The sequence below is a fragment of the Chlorocebus sabaeus genome, chromosome 21, assembly GCF_047675955.1.
Source record: "Chlorocebus sabaeus isolate Y175 chromosome 21, mChlSab1.0.hap1, whole genome shotgun sequence".
Lineage (NCBI taxonomy): Eukaryota > Metazoa > Chordata > Mammalia > Primates > Cercopithecidae > Chlorocebus > Chlorocebus sabaeus.
The window spans coordinates 112,295,553-112,311,927 of record NC_132924.1 but is presented as its reverse complement, the minus strand read 5'-3'; the positions used below and the strand labels follow the sequence as shown (position 1 = coordinate 112,311,927).

At 41.0% G+C, this 16,375-nt stretch overlaps 1 protein-coding gene across 8 annotated transcripts in view; it reads right to left on the bottom strand.

Moving 5' to 3' along the window:
- Nucleotides 1-12,889, bottom strand: part of UBN2 (ubinuclein 2) — a 99,768-nt gene extending 86,879 nt beyond the window's left edge. For 7 of the 8 annotated variants that reach the window (XR_005238155.2, XR_012090438.1, XM_007983118.3 and 4 more), the window contains exons 1-2: nucleotides 12,418-12,889; nucleotides 7,005-7,097 (exon numbers count right to left, since the gene is read on the bottom strand). Coding sequence is in view for 6 of the 8 variants with exons in the window: in XM_007983118.3 (XP_007981309.1) it covers nucleotides 7,005-7,097; nucleotides 12,418-12,885 (561 nt within the window). In the remaining 2 variants the exon portion in view is untranslated. The remainder of the gene's footprint in view (nucleotides 1-7,004; nucleotides 7,098-12,417) is intronic. The other variant, XM_007983113.3, reaches the window with a different exon arrangement.
- Nucleotides 12,890-16,375: the final 3,486 nt, after the last annotated feature.

The following is a 16,375-nucleotide window of genomic DNA, read 5'->3' as shown; positions in this document are numbered from 1 at the left end:
TCCAAACAACAACAACAAAAAACCCTTGAATTTTGCCACACCTAAAGTGAAGAATCTCCTTCTTATCTACTCTTCTAGGCACTAGCTCGCTGTGACTCAGAAGAATATTCCTCACTGAGTCATTAGTACTTGCTTAACCTGACAATCGGTGTTTTAGGCCAATGCAGCCTCATTACACCGTAACACTAAACTGGAAAACAAACAAACAAGATGTTCTTAGTACTGGACCCCCTGACCCTGAACTGCCTCCAGCTAATAGTAAACCAAACTAAAAACCAACATTCATTGATCACCTCTAGTAGACAGAGCAAGAATGACCCTGATTGCTAAAAAACACTCCAGTCCAAGTGAGAAGAAAACATCCTGTCAACACAAGACTCCCTATTTGTCCCAGCCCTGCCACAACTTTATCTCTTTACATCTATGCCCATTTCTTCAACCTACCAATAGAAAGGAGCTGAGTTTCAAGGCAGTGGAAATACAGACAAGAGCTGACTACACAGCACAAAAATAGTATACACAATTTCTATAATCACCACATATGGATACCAGTCCTTCCTCCTAAATACCCTAAAACTGCTGATTCTCAATTGTTCCTAAGGGATTAAAGAAGGCTGAAGGGAATTTATTCAATTCAAAGAGGCCAAGGAATTAAAAGGGCATGTCACAGCAAGTGATTAGAATTGGTTAACTTCAATAAAGAAACTATTATTTGAGCTAGGAATTCCTCCTTGACCTTTATTTAAGGCTCTCTCCCCTACCCTAGTTTGCTTTAAAAGATTATTTTATGTCTTTATTGTACATGTAATATCATACTATTATTGGTCTATGAAACCCTAAATCCACTGGTATTTGTGTTTTGCAAGTAGGATTTACTTTGTGGCGCTGTCAACAAGTTTTCCCAAAGCTCTATATTGAGGTGATCCTTAGGGACCAGACCTAACATAAGGCCAAAACAAACAGGAAAACTAGCCTATGATGTTCCCAAGGAAGCTCTAACCCCTCAGCAAGTGTGGATGATCAACCAATAATATGAGTAACTGACTTCTTACAACTCCCAGAAACAGTACACAAATGCTTTCAAAACAACTACTTGGTATCAGTTTCACATTTGAAGACAGTTTAATCCATAATTATTTTAAGATAAAATTATATTTCTTTCCACTCAGCCAAGTAGTATTTACTGTGAAGAAGTTACTCATCAGAAATTAGTTATTCCAAGATACTGCCATTCTTTAAAACATTATCTGGAAAGAATCACTTTTACAACTCATACAAAAGAAAATCAAGACTTTTCATTTAAATATATATATTTCTCTTTTGTTTGTTTTTGTTTTTTGTTTTTTTTTGTTGGGAGATGGAGTCTTGCTCTTGTCGCCCAGGCTGGAGTACAATGGCGTGATCTCAGCTCACTGCAACCTCTGCCTCCTGGGTTCAAGGGATTCTCCTGCCTCAGTCTCCTGAGTATCTGCAATTATTGGTGCCCACCACCATGCCTGGCAAATTTTTGTATTTTTAGTAGAGATGGAAAGGTTTCACCATGTTGGCCAGGCTGGCTGCACTCCTGACCTCAGGTGATCTGCCCACCTCGGCCTCTCAAAGTGCTGGGATTACAGGCATAGGCTACTTCACCTGGCCGATTTTATTATTCTTATTCTTATTAGAGACAGGGTCTCAAGAAAATCAAGAGTATTTAGAAGAATAATTTGTCTTTGAGTAAAAACAGTGTTATTCCATTTGGTCAACTGTTTCATTTATAAGACTGCTCAGAATAACTTTTCTATTATCAAATCTACCCTTACCCTTCCTTTTAAAACAAATATGAAACTACTAGGGCTCTGAGAGTCCAAAACCACATAGAACTAAGCGTGAAAGATGGTATTCAATGTCTATATAGCACAGTAAGCAGATTTTAAAGTTATAATGTGATTTCATGAATATTAATAAATGTCTGGCAGAATATACGCCTTCCTATTCAGAGTCGTTCAGATTCAAATAGTCTTAACTGAGCCCCTGCTAGGCACAAGGTATTGTGCTAGGTGCTTTCATTTAGATTACTGAATTTATATCCAATTCTAAGACAGCATGATCTTTCAGAATGGCTGGGGTAATGGGGTGAGAAAAAAATCACTAAGAGAAATCTTTCAACAATTATAGGTTATCCTATGTCCTAGAAGGCCAAGAGAACAAGTCTATACCCATCAAATTGAAGCATCTTACCCCAGAGTATAGAGTAGAGAGTACAGGTGGCCTCATAAAAGGTATATATTACCTAGAGACCATCTAAAAAGTAAATTGAAAACCAAGATGTTTCGCCTAAACATTCTGGAGCCTTAACTGGGAGTAAAGAGAGGTATGGGAGCCTCTTTTACCTGTATCCTGCCTCCTTTCTAACCATCAAGACGAATCTGGAGCCTACACAGTTGTAGAAATGTCAAAACTTGGACTTCGCTATTTAAAAAGATTTATGTACAACAACCAATTTAGTATAATCTAGGTAAAACTAAGTATTTAACAGTCATATTGATCTTTTCCCAAAAAACCATTAGTAATTGATGCTGAATATGAACTGTCACATTACCTGAGCATAAGAACAACATAACAGGAAACAGAACATGGCCATAAAAATAGGACACAATGGAGGGGGGAACCCCATAAATTCAATGCAGGGTGCTCTTTTTACAATTTTATACCCCCTATAATTTTTTTTTTTTTTGAGATGGAGTTTCGCTCTCCTTGCCCAGGCTGGAGTGCAGTGGCGTGATCTCGGCTCACCACAACCTCCGCCTCCCGGGATCAAGCGATTCTCCTGCCTCAGCCTCCCAAGTAGCTGGGATTACAGGCATGTGCCACCACGCCTGGCTAATTTTGTATTTTCAGTAGAGACAGGGTTTCTCCATGTTGGTCAGGCTGGTCTCGAACTCCTGACCTCAGGTGATCCACCCGCCTCGCCTCCCAAAGTGCTGGGATTACAGGCGTGAGCCACCCCACCTGGCCTATACTCCTATAATTTCTGATATCACTGATTTTCAACTGCTGCAACACTTGCCCCAAACACCAATCAAGATTATTGTAGTTGAAGAGACATTTTGTGATAGCCTAGAGCTCTAGGCCTATAGCACCTAGCAGGACACTCTATGTTCTCTCAGGTCACTTTTGGCCTGATGATTTTCTTAAAAGGTTCCAAATAATTACCATATATATATATATATTTTATATATATTTAGGCTGGGTACAGTGGCTCACACCTACAAACCCAGCACTTTGGGAGGCTGAGGCAGGTGGATCGCTTGAGCTCAGGAGTTTAAGACCAGCCTAGGCAACACAACAAGACCCTGTCTCTACCAAACAAATAAATAAATACACACACACACACTCTCTTAATACTCACAGATATAACACTTGGGCATGCTTTTTGGTTAATGTACACAAAATCTCTAATTAGAATGGAAATAAGAAAGTAAGTCACCAAAATAAAAATCCAGAGAAGAAATACAGCCCATTAATTTAGATTATAACGAGTAGTATTTTATCACTGTAAATAAAATAACAAGGCTTGAATATATCTAAGTCAACTAAAACTCATTTTCACGCATCAAATAACTTCTTCAGAACGTTGGTCTTCCTACGCCAGATACTATCCTAGGGTTAACTAAGAAGACTTAATGCTAACTTTAAGGTAGTGCGTAATACACTGAATCACTTTACTTATAGGATTATATAGAGGAATTTTTCCATTTGCAAAGGGCAATTCTAATCCTTGATTTTGTAACCCATGGCAAAATAGACACTCTAGGCTGGGTGCAGTGGCTCACACCTGTAATCCCAACACTTTGGGTGGACAAGGTGGTGGATCACCTAAGGTGAGGAGTTCAAGACCAGCCTGACCAATATGGTGAAACCCTGTCTCTACTAAATACAAAAAATTAACTGCGTGTGGTGGTGCATGCCTGTAATCCCAGCTACCTGGGAGGCTGAGGCAGGAGAACTGCTTGAACCTCGGAGGTGGAGGTTGCAGTGAGCCGATACTGCGCCATTGCTCTCCAGCCTGGGCAACAAGAGTGAAACACTGTCTCAAAAAAAAAAAAAAACACAAAAAACCCAAAAAAAAGACACATTCTGATATAGTGCTGGAGGGAGTAGAACTGGTAATTTAGTAATATATACTAAATATATATATGTATAATATGTATTTTAAATATATATTTATTTTATTTTATTTTATTTTATTTTTTTATTTTTATTTATTTTTTTTTTTTGAGGCGGAGTCTCGCTCTGTCGCCCAGGCTGGAGTGCAGTGGCCAGATCTCAGCTCACTGCAAGCTCCGCCTCCCGGGTTCACGCCATTCTCCTGCCTCAAGACTCCCAAGTAGCTGGGACTACAGGCGCCCGCCACCTCGCCCGGCTAGATTTTTGTATTTTTTAGTAGAGACGGGGTTTCTTCACCGGGTTAGCCAGGATGGTCTTGATCTCCTGACCTCGTGATCCACCCGTCTCGGCCTCCCAAAGTGCTGGGATTACAGGCTTGAGCCACCGCGCCCGGCCATATTTATTTTAAATACATATTGCATATAATATACATATATATTTAGTAATATATACTAAAATTATAAATGCATAAATCCTCCGACCTGAATCGTCTACTTCTAGGAATCTGTCCTAGAGATAAACTTGAAATTGTGTAAAATGCCATTTTACAGACTAATTTACTGCAGCACTATTAATAAGGGCAAATTTTTGAAAACAACCTAAATCATTTGGGGACTGGTTACAGTGTGAGAGTTCCATGCAGTGAAACAGCAATGGAGAGAAAGCACTTTGTCCTGATATGACCTCCCGCCCAAACATACTAAGATGCAGTAAATAAAAAGCAAAGAGCTTAAGTGTGTACAGTATTCTATAATATGTATAAAAAGGGGGTGGGAAAGGAATAGATGTATATGTACAGAGATATATCTCTAGTACCACAGGAATGTTACTTGCCTAGGAAGTGGGATTCAATGGGTGGGCAATACAATAAAAGGAAGATTTTTAATTTTTGAATTTTGAGCCACATAAGTGTACTAGTTGGTTAAAACATTAAGTGTAACCAATGTATAACTTGTATAAAAAACACAGTATTTTAGGATTTATACATGCTAGGATTTTAGGATTTATACATTCTGTAGGATTTTACAATTTACATATCATGATACAATATAGTCTCAAAATATTACATTGTAATTAAATACTACAAATTAGTGTAACAACTTTTGCTATTCCTTCTATTTAAATACCCATCAGTCCATCCCTAAATTTGTTATTATATAGTCACAGAAGAGAGAACCAGAGGGTCTCTGAAACACCTGAACCTCTCAATTTATAGGTAAGAAAACTGTGGCCTCGGCCAGGCCCAGTGGCTCACACCTGTAATCCCAGCTCTTTGGGAGGCCAAGGCGGACAGATTATTTGAGGTCAGGAGTTCGAGATCAGCCTGGTCAACATGGTAAAACCATCTTTACTAAAAATACAAATATTAGCCAGGCATGGTGGTACATGCCTGTAATCCCAGCTACTCAGGTGGCTGAGGCAGGAGAATTGCTTGAACCCAGGAGGTGGAGGTTACAGTAAGCCGAGATCACACCCCTGCACTCCAGCCTGGGTGAGAGACTCTGTCTTAAAAAAAAAAAAAAAAAAAAAAAAAGAGAGAAAACTGTAGCCCAGAGCTTAAAACCTCACCAAAAGGACACAATTAGAAGATGGCAAAGTATGGCCTAGGACCTGATTTCAATTCCAATCTATTCTCATCTATTTCTTCTACCCTCAAATGGTTTCTTAATTACAAGGAGCCAGCATGATTGGGTCAAGATCCCAGTGGCATCTTGAGGGTAGTATGAATGACAAGGCCAGTGTGAGCTGATATCCTTCCTCTTGTGGGATAATTTTCAATGCTCACAGAGGAATCAGAGGGGTAAAGTGTTGCTTCTCAACTGGGTTACGTTTTAGCAAAGTGCCAAGAGTACTTAAAGCCATAGTGTAAATGTGGGGTGAGAAGTGGGGCTTTCTACAAAGTCAGTAATACTAGAAAATTTGAGAGAAATGTTAAGCAACTTAATCAGGTAATTAAAAATTATTTTTGTATTCAAACAAACACCAATATATTGTGGCACTGAATATAAAATGTACATGAATATTTAGCATAAACTGGACACTTTCAAAGAGGCATCATGCTGGTTCTGAGTCTGATGCTACGGGCTTAGAAGTACACATATTCACTGTCAAACTCTTAAGAGGCAGAAAGGTTTGAGAACTACTATATCAAGGGAATTAAAATAGCATTCTCGATGGTGGCAGAAAGCGAATAGAGTTAGAGCTACACAGACCTGGACCTGTAGCTTACTCTTGCCACTGTCTGACCTTATATCAGTTACTTAATCTTGAACTCACAGCCTCAGTTTCCTCATCTGTAAAATATGGTCAATATTACTTAGCTTGTGGTTTTGTTACAAAGATTGGAGATAATATATGAAAAGCAAACCACCTAGACTCTAGAACGACTATAATAAATGATGGCTACTTGGCAGGATGGATTACTTGAGGTCAAGAGTTCACGACCAGCCTGGCCAACATGGTGAAATCCCGTCTCTACTAAAAATACAAAAAATTAGCTGGGTGTGGTGTTGCCCCTGTAGTCACAGCTACTTGGGAGGCTAAGGCATGAGAATCGCTTGAATCTGGAAGGCAAAGGTTGCAGTAAGCCAACACTGCACCACTGCACTCCACTCCAGCCTGGGTGCCAGAGCGAGACCCTGTTTCCAAAATAAATAGATAAAAATAAAAATGAATGATGACTACTTTATCACAAGCCTATTGGAATCTTTATTTGACTATCTAACCATTCACTTGGTTTCAATCTGTGAGAACAAGGTAAGGCAGGCAATGAATATTTATAGGCCCTCCCGACCAGTCACAGAAAGGAAACAGGTCAACAGGATTTAAAAAAGTGATCAGTTTATTATACTCACATATTTCATTTCAAATTTCTTAGCCAACATTTCCACCTCTTGCCTCTCCTGATGTTCATCATTAAATGGGTCTTCTGTGTGAATGAGCTTCTTCTGATTCAAGGTGAATGGGAAAAGAAACAGAAGTATCCATTAGTATTACAAATAGTATTATTGTTTATTTATTTATCATTATGTAACAAACACTTCAATTCTATTTCAATAAATGTGATCCGAAAGGAAATAAACTAGTGAGAATATATAACATATGTATACAATTAATTATATTATTCAGAAACTATATTTTAAATTTAATCAATAAGAGACAACTTTTCCTAATACTAACAAGTAAGTCAGAAGTATTAAAACTAAAAAAAAAAAAAAAAAAGTTGGTTCATAGCAAAAAGTATTTACAGTTATAATGGACTCATATACACTTCATAGTGTTTTGATGAGTAAGAACTCAACAATCCAAATTGTCTTCACCTGCAAAATGATCATATGGTCACCTTATCCAAAATAACAAGGAAAAAAAATCCCCAGGAACACTAGCCAAACATGAAAATCTCACTTATAACTCTAGATTGATATCTTCACTAGCAAAGATTAACTGCTTTGATCAGGAAATGCTTCTAAAAGGAGCTCTAGATTATTAATTAAAATCAACACTTAATCATCTGCCTGTGAGTTAACACTGAGTGTGTATAGCAGCTAAGGCTTTCTGTTGAGGTCCAGTATCAACAACCATTATATCACCAATATCCTGTCAATGGATATGCATTCAGGGAATACACACTACTTTTAAACAAAGCTAGAAAAGAGAAATAGCTGCAAAAAGATTACATTACCATGTCTTTCTTCTAGTAGGGGAGAGTGAAAGTTTATTATAATACATGGTTTAAAACACACAAACACAGAGCTAGAAGCCCACATTAACCATCTATTTAACAAAACAAACAAAAATAGCCATCACATCCTTAAGTCTTCTACTTTAGTATACAAACATACATATGGTTTTCAATGCACAAAAAAACCAAAACAAGGATAAAAATACTACTTTTATCCAATTTCAGACAACTGACTGAGGTAATTAAAAATTAAGATATACTACAACTGAAATACTGACACAGATTCAATGGACTCTGAAGGGCAAGAAAAAATACAGAAGGAAGGAAGATTTGCACACTTAGAAACTGAGGTACTTCATCCTGGATATAAAGGTTGATAAGTGATTGGTCTAAAAAACATGATAGAAAAATGTGGACAGAATGAATACGAGACAATTCATCACACTTGGGACATTAGAATAAAGGGATACTTCTTTAAAGGAGTTAACTTTAGAATCAATTTTTAAAATCATTGTAATAAGTAATAAATTTATAGAATACTTCACCCCAATAGAAGTTACCAATGAAAGGCCGGGAGCAGTGGCTCACACCTGTAATCCCGGCACTTTGGGAGGTCAGGAGTTCAAGACCCGCCAGGCCAACATGGTGAAACCCTGACTCTACTAAAAATACAAAAACTAGCCGGGTGTGGTGGCACCTGCCTGTAGTCCCAGCTACTTGGGAGGCTGAGACAAGAGAATTGCTGCAACCCGGGAGGTGAAGGATGCAGTGAGCTGAGATCCTGAGATCGCACCACCGCACTCCAGCCTGGTGGAGACAGAGAGAGACTTCGTCACTCCTCAAAAAAAAATTTACCAATGAAAAACATAAACATGATCCAAAAAGGAATCAACTAGTGAGAATAATAAGGAATCCTAGGCACGTCCAGGGTATAGCCTTTTTTGTTTGTTCTTGAGACACAGTCTTGCTCTGTTGCCCAGGCTGGAGAGCAGTGGCGCGATCTCGGCTCACCACAAGCTCTGCCTCCTGGGTTCACGCCATTCTCCTGCCTCAGTCTCCACAGTAGCTGGGACTACAAGCGCCCACCAACTTGCCCGGCTAATTTTTTGTATTTTTAGTAGAGACAGGGTTTCACCGTGTTCGCCAGGATGGTCTCGATCTCCTGACGTCATGATCCGCCCACCTCAGCCTCCCAAAGTGCTGGGATTACAGGCGTGAGTCACCACGCCCCGCAGGTATAACCTTAACTAGAGGCTCAGGTTAAGGACAGTGAGCAATCGCCACGTCTATTACAAACTGCTCCCTCATGCACTGTGAAGCCCAAATACTTACTCTGTGGTATGACTCATTTTATATGTATAAATATAAACCTATGGATCTATATTTTTAATAAGAATCACCTTATACGCCATTCTAAAATATTTTATGTACTTTATGTAGGTATCAAAAGTACAGCTCTTATTTTCTCTTGACAGCCTACAAAAACAAATTTAAGAAAATGGACTCACTTTTCTTTTACAGTTAAGAATAAACACCCTTCCCCAATCAAGACTAAGCTTTTTTGGTTTTTTCAGGTGAAAAAATATCTGAAAATTATCAACTACCCACATGCAAAACTGATGCAGTAATTTTGTCCTTTGATCTTAACTCATCAACACCACTTTCAGGAGATTCTTTCACAAATTTTATCCAAAATATGCAAACAATGAAATGCCACGGAATTCTCAAATAGTACAGTTATATTAACATACTATAAACACTTATTTTTCTTTTTACAGTAAATGTTTAATTAAGCATGTTCACAAATGGGTGTTCTGGTTAACTGATTTTTCTGGTTTACTAAGAGTTAAACCTTTTTTTTGTATATCAATCATTGCCAAACTTTATTTCTAAAATGCACTATTACCCTTTAGCCAGAAATGGTGACCAAATTAATCATTCAGGATAGAGATGATTCCAATGCTGGTCATCATCCTAAACCACCTCAATCACAGCACTGTACTGCATAGAGACAATAAGGTTAAAGGTTTAGCTAACCTGTGGTTTTGTTTTTCGTATTTTCCCAGCACAAATTATTTAATTGTGCTTTTCGCATTAAAAATAGAGCACAGAAAAATTTCTGATTGTGTTTCAGTAAATCAGGGTTTTACTGTTCATTTAATATTTACGAAGGGAACTGATTTAAATGCACCCATATGAATGGTATCCATATGTAATACACCTTTTTTTTTTTTTTTTAATAGCCCCACATCTACCAATTTCAGCATCTGGCGCTAAAATCTTATTTACTGATAGATGGCTATTTCAAAAATGTAGTCCTTCCTCCTCTAATTCTTCTAATTTTGGGAACCACCAACTTTCCAGACCAATTCTAATGTTCGCATTTTGCTTTCTGATGGTCTCTCTTCTAGGATTTCCCTTCATGAAACCATGACAATTTTACTTAAACATATGTTTTCTATGCTTTCTTGCATAATAAGGGTATTCACTGGCAGCAGTCACAGGAAAATGTGGCAAATCTTTGTTGCAAAGGTGATTATATACAATGGATTTTGTTTTGTTCAGAGGTATATGAAAAAAGATAGAAGGTTGATATACAACGAGAAAATTGGGCCAATACACACCTACACTGTTAATAAGTAAACAGAAAAATTAAATGGAATTATTCCTCTTTCTCCTATTACACGAAAGTAGTAGTTCTGGTGTTATCAAGTTAACAAAGCTAACTTGTTAAAAAGTGTCAAACTTTTTTATAATTAAATGATACACATCTAGTATTAATTTGCCATCGTGTGAGTATTACGGCATAAACAGGGACATAATAAAGGTCTTTGTATTTCTACCGTGACTTACATTTTATGTCATTTTTGCAGAATCCTCTAAACTATATGAGTTAATTTTAAGAAATTTTGTTTTACTAAGAAATTGTATCACTATGGAAAGAAGTACTAATAAAATTACACACGTTTGTAAAGTGAGGATAATAGTTTTTACCCCATGGAGTTCTGCAGGACTACTAGAAAAACCACGTGCAGTGCTTAGAACTGTGTCTAGCACACAGTAAGAACTCAGTAAATGTAGTTATTGCTATGTATTTTTTACACAAAGATAATGCTTCTCTCCTGTAATTTATGAAAATTACAAAAACTGCAAACCAACTTAGATTAGCAGCTCAAATACAATGTTTGGAAAATGCTCCAATCCAATATTTTTAATCTTCTTTTAGGAAAAAAGTGACATCACATTTATAAAGAGGGGGCACTCAAGTGAGTCTAAAGAGCAAAATGTTATGTGGAAGTGACCAAAGTGATCTCTACCTTTAAGCAATTCATTTTGGTTTAAAACATTTTGTAATGATTTGACCACACAACATTTCTAAATAATGACCAAAACATTAGCTGGCCATAAAGTAAACAAAATCTAGTGAAATTGTTCAACATGATACTTTGTGACTAAGCAGTCAGTCATTTTGACCATAAAGGTAGTTGAAGATGAAAAAACAAGTGACTTCTGGAGTCCATTAGACCCAAGCTAAAGCAAAGCCTAATAACGGGCATAATTGCTAAGCAACAGAGAAAACTGTTCTCTTTCTTTACTGTTAATCTATCATTTCCTTTTCTAACTTACTTCTGAAGATCCACCAACCCACAACAATAAAAATTACAATTACCAACATAAGCCCTATCCTTTCTCCATTGTTCACCTCTTACATCAAAAGCATACCTATATATTTTCAATTGTTTTAAAAAATTCAAAGCTGAGATTTTTCTCATCATCCTCCGAAAATTACAAAGGCCGAGTACAATGTTCTATAAACTAATGCTAATACATTTAAATAATATGACGGGTAGGTGTCAAATAAAACAGGAGACACCTTCCCATTCAATTACAATATGAACAAACTCCACAAAAAAGGAAAGCTAAAAAGGTTTTCCAATACCAACACGAGAGAAAAATTAGTAACCAGATTAACTAACCCACTTCTCCATTCCTAAAGCGGGATCCTTAGTCTCGGAAAACCTTTAATTATTCTTAAATTCCCTTCGATTAAGAAAAATATCACAGGCACGCAAGCACACCTCAGCAGCCACGGCGCCCAGCAAAACAAACAGTGATGAGGATGAGGATGATACGAGAGGGGTTACACAATCTCTCTGCTTCAGACTGGGGGGCGTGTCCCCCAAGGTTTTCTCTTCCTTTCTACTGGAACGACAGCTGTAGCGCCACAGGGAGAACCCAGCCACACGGCCTGCAGGGCCCCAGGATTTTGTGTGGGGAGCAGAAAGGAAAGAAGGAAAATCTGAGGTTCCGAAAAGTGCACAAGAAAACAGGCTCGGCGCGGCGTTGGGAGCGAGTGCCGGGGGTTTGGGGATACGGCGCAGCCGGGTGAGAGCCTCGGCCACCCCAGGGAGTGGAGGAAGCAGCGCTCACCGCCCCGTCCACCCGCTCGGCCCCGGCCCCCCGCACCCCACCCTCGGGGCGACCCGGACGCGCTCGGTGGCCGTCCCAAGGTGCAAACCAGCTGGGAAAGACGGCGGGTCCTGAGGCTCTCGGGGTCTGGGGCAGGAGGGAGGAATCTTCTGTACCCGTTGTTCTCCGCACAGCAGCAGCTCCGGGTAACTGAACTCCACGCAGCTCTCGTCGGTGGGGTCCTTGAGCACCAGCTCCAGGCGCACCGTCTCCCTCGGCGGCCGCGGCGGCTGCTCAGCCCGGGAAGCCGACTCCCGCGGCGGGGGCGGCTGCAAGGGCAGCTGCGGGAGCGGCGGCGGCGGCTCCGGCCGCGGGGGCTCGCGCTGCAGCGACATGGGTGGCTCGGCGCGGCTGACCTCGCGCTGGGGGAGCGGCTTCTCCCGCGGCGGGGGCTGCGCGTCCGAGCGGGGGGCAGGCTCCCGCGGGGCCGGCGGCTCCGCCCGGGCCGGCTCGCGGTACGGCTGCGGCTCCAGCCGGGGGGGTTCGCGGGGGTACTCGGGCTCGCGCTCGGGCCCCGGGTACTCGGCCTCGCGCCGCCGCACCGGTGACAAGCTAATGAACGCTACTCTGCGCGGCTCCGCCATCCCCACTGTTCTGGCCCTCTGCTTTAGCTCGAGCCGGCGTTCGCTTCTACGCCGCGCTGCGTGCCTGCCCGCCCTTCCTCTTGCTCTCCGTCGCTTTTCTTCCCTCCACCACCCTCAGCCGTCTCCGCCGACGCCACGGTGAGTGCGGACCGTGTCCCCTTCCCCGCTACTACGTTCTGATGGGCTTCACCGCCATCGTCAGGGTCGCCGCGGCCGCCATGTTGGATCCCCCACATAAATAGAAGCAGGCCGCTGAGCGGGCGCATGCGCACTGAGGAGACGCTCGCGTCCACTGTCGTGGCTGTTGCTCAGTTTTCCTCTTTTCCTCCCAACAGTCTGGCGTCCAGACAGGTCGGCGGAAGTGACGACATGGCTCGGCCTGTTTCCGTGGAAACGGAGACGCCGTCTGCACCCTTCCTCAAAGGGAGGGTTCTGGGGTTTCCCGAGCAGCTTCCTATTCGTACCCGGAAACCAGAGGCGCTCCAGGAGCTTCCCGGGGCGAGCATCGGGATGTGCCTGAGACCGACCTAGCCATGGCGCCGGGTCTCCCGCGCTGGGTTCAAGGGAACTGGGGTTGTTAGCTGATTATTCAAGGCGTACTCTGGGCAAAGGTAGACAGACGCGCCGGCCGTCGTGCCTGCCAGGCCTGTGTCCCCGTAGCCTTAATGTATCGAGGGAAAAAATGAAGTGGCCACCTTCAGCCCGACTAGCCCCAGCGGCTTCCCTCCCGAAAGCGCAGGCCTCCCCTTCCTCGACCTACTCTGGTTTCCCTCGCCCGGCCGCAGTGGGCGTTGCGTGGGGCAGGGTCATTAAATGTTCAATAACGCTTTGCAGTTGGAAAATTAACAAGCAGGTGAAGAGTTCTGGGCTCATTCAGAAGGCCTAAACTGTTGAAATCACACAAAACTTCTTAAGAGGGTTTGGTGGTATTTCAGGAAACGTACTGTTTAAAAGAATGCTAAAGGACCCATTTCAGGATGGGGAAGGAATTGATTGGGCACGCCCCATAGGCTCACTTGTAATTAATTAATTGGAAGTCAGGTCTGAAAGGATGAGAATTACTGGCCATTTTAATCCATTGAATAAAAAGTAAATTTGAGGGGTCGCCCTTCACATCCAAGCCTTCTGTTAATCGCATTAACTGGATGAACTGTTGAAAGCTCTTTTATTAAGTCAGTGTGACGTCATAGACAAATTCTGAGACAAATTCTGAGAGGGTACTATTTTTTCCTCTCCTATTACTTTCCCTACTTGGACGAAGATGGTGATGAAATCTATGATTCCAAAGGTCTCTCCCAACTCTAAAACCCTATCTTTTCTCCTCAGCACCATGTTTTACCTCCGTTATCTCCTTCCCCATTGCTCCTTTTCTGATTACGAATTCGGGTCTCATTTTTAGATTGTCTTTGTGGTACTTAAATGATCTGCCTTCAGTCTCTATCCCCGCCAGTCTTGAGACGGGGTCATATTAATATCTCTGAAAGAGTTTTTATTATATCGTTCTCTGCTCTGGCTGCAACTTACCTACAAACTAAGTTCTATGAATGTACACTCATATTCAATATCCTCCGCAGTTTAGCTCAGAGACTGCAAACTGGTGGTCTGTGGGCCAAATCCTAGTACAGGTGTGTTACTTGTCCAACATTATCTTCTAACTTCTAACCCACTGAGTTTTCCAACTTTTTGATCCACAACCCACAGTAAGAAATTTTACACTGTAACCCAGAATGTACACCCATATATACATAACACATATGTGCATATCTGAAATACAAGTTTCACAATACTTACCTACTGCTTAGGATAAAGTAAAAGCAACAGACGCAACAGAGTTAATATAAAATATTTTATTATACAGTGTAGAAAAAAATGTTAATATCATATAGAAACACATTAGGAAAGATTTTCTTTAACGCCATGGAAGTTCTTGCCTGTTCATAGGTTTATTGCAATCCAGTATTCATGAGGACAGTGGTACATGAACATCTGATCCACTGTGGCGCCTGATCTTTTCTTTTTTCTTTTTTTTTCTTTTCTTTTTTTTTTTTTTTTTTTTTTTTGAGACGGAGTCTCGCTCTGTCGCCCAGGCTGGAGTGCAGTGGCGATCTCAGCTCCGCCTCTCGGGTTTACGCCATTCTCCTGCCTCAGCCTCCCAAGTAGCTGGGACTACAGGCGACAGGCGACAGGTGCCCGCCACCTCGCCCGGCTAGTTTTTTGGGTTTTTTTGTGTTTTTTTTTTTTTTTGTATTTTTTAGTAGAAACGGGGTTTCATCGTGTTAGCCAGGATGGTCTCCATCTCCTGACCTCGTGATCTGCCCGTCTCGGCCTCCCAAAGTGCTGGGATTACAGGCTCTAGCCGCCGCGCCCGGCCGATCTTTTTCTTTTCTAAACTGATCAAAATTGAAAACCCTAGTTGAGATATATAGGCTGTCGTGAATAGTAATAATGCATATGCATGTTCTTCATAGCAATAAATTCTTCTTTAATCTTAGTCCAACATCATGATAAATTTCATACCTCACAATCATTTTTCTGTGTAAATGAAGTACTAAGCTGTAATAATTTATTCTCTTCATAAAATACCAAGTTTAATCAAATTAATTTTTTAAATCAATAAATATGATCTGGTTCACCCTATTAACTGCCCAACAAACTGAAAACTCTATGTTCTTTGTTAAAGGGCAGATTACAAGAAGTGTTTTCCATGTTCTTAATTTAAAACACAAGATCTCGGCTCGCTGCAAGCTCCGCCTTCTGGATTCACGCCATTCTCCTGCCTCAGCCTCCGGAGTAGCTGGGACTACAAGCAGAATGTCCACGATCTCCCTCACCGCATTCTGATCACTGCTGCCGCCCTGATGCTGCTACTACTTGCCGTGATGGAGGCCAAGGGAACTATTTTAAAATTCTGAATATATTTTTCTCTATACAGTCAATAATTCCTCTATAAAATTATCTTGCTACACATATCTGGCATAAAAATATTATGCAACTTTCAGTATTAGTACTCTTAGCAAGTTGGACTGTTACTACATCATAGTTATTGTTGCTGTAAATATTCTGTGGTAGGTAATACACTGATACTGTGTTTTTGCCAAGAAGTATAGTTTTTCATTTATCAGCTGATTTGTCACTGAAAGCATGTGCACCATACCCATAAATACCGGATGAAGTTTTTCAGCACTTACTATGACCCATATTTCTTTTGCACACTGATTGTCTTTCTCCTTAAGATTTATGGAATAGCTCTCTGAGCTGGGCCATAGTTCACAGTGACATGGCTGAACCAAGAAGTTGGAATCGTTGGTAAATATAGGACCCGCTGTGGGGCCTCCCTCCGGAAAATGGTGAAGAAAATTGAAATCAGCCAGCACTCCAAGTACATTTGCTCTTTTCTGTGGCAAAACCAAGATGCAGAGACGAGCTGTGGGGATCTGGCACTGTGGTTCCTGTATGAAGACAGTAGTGGTGTCTTCATGCAGGAACCACA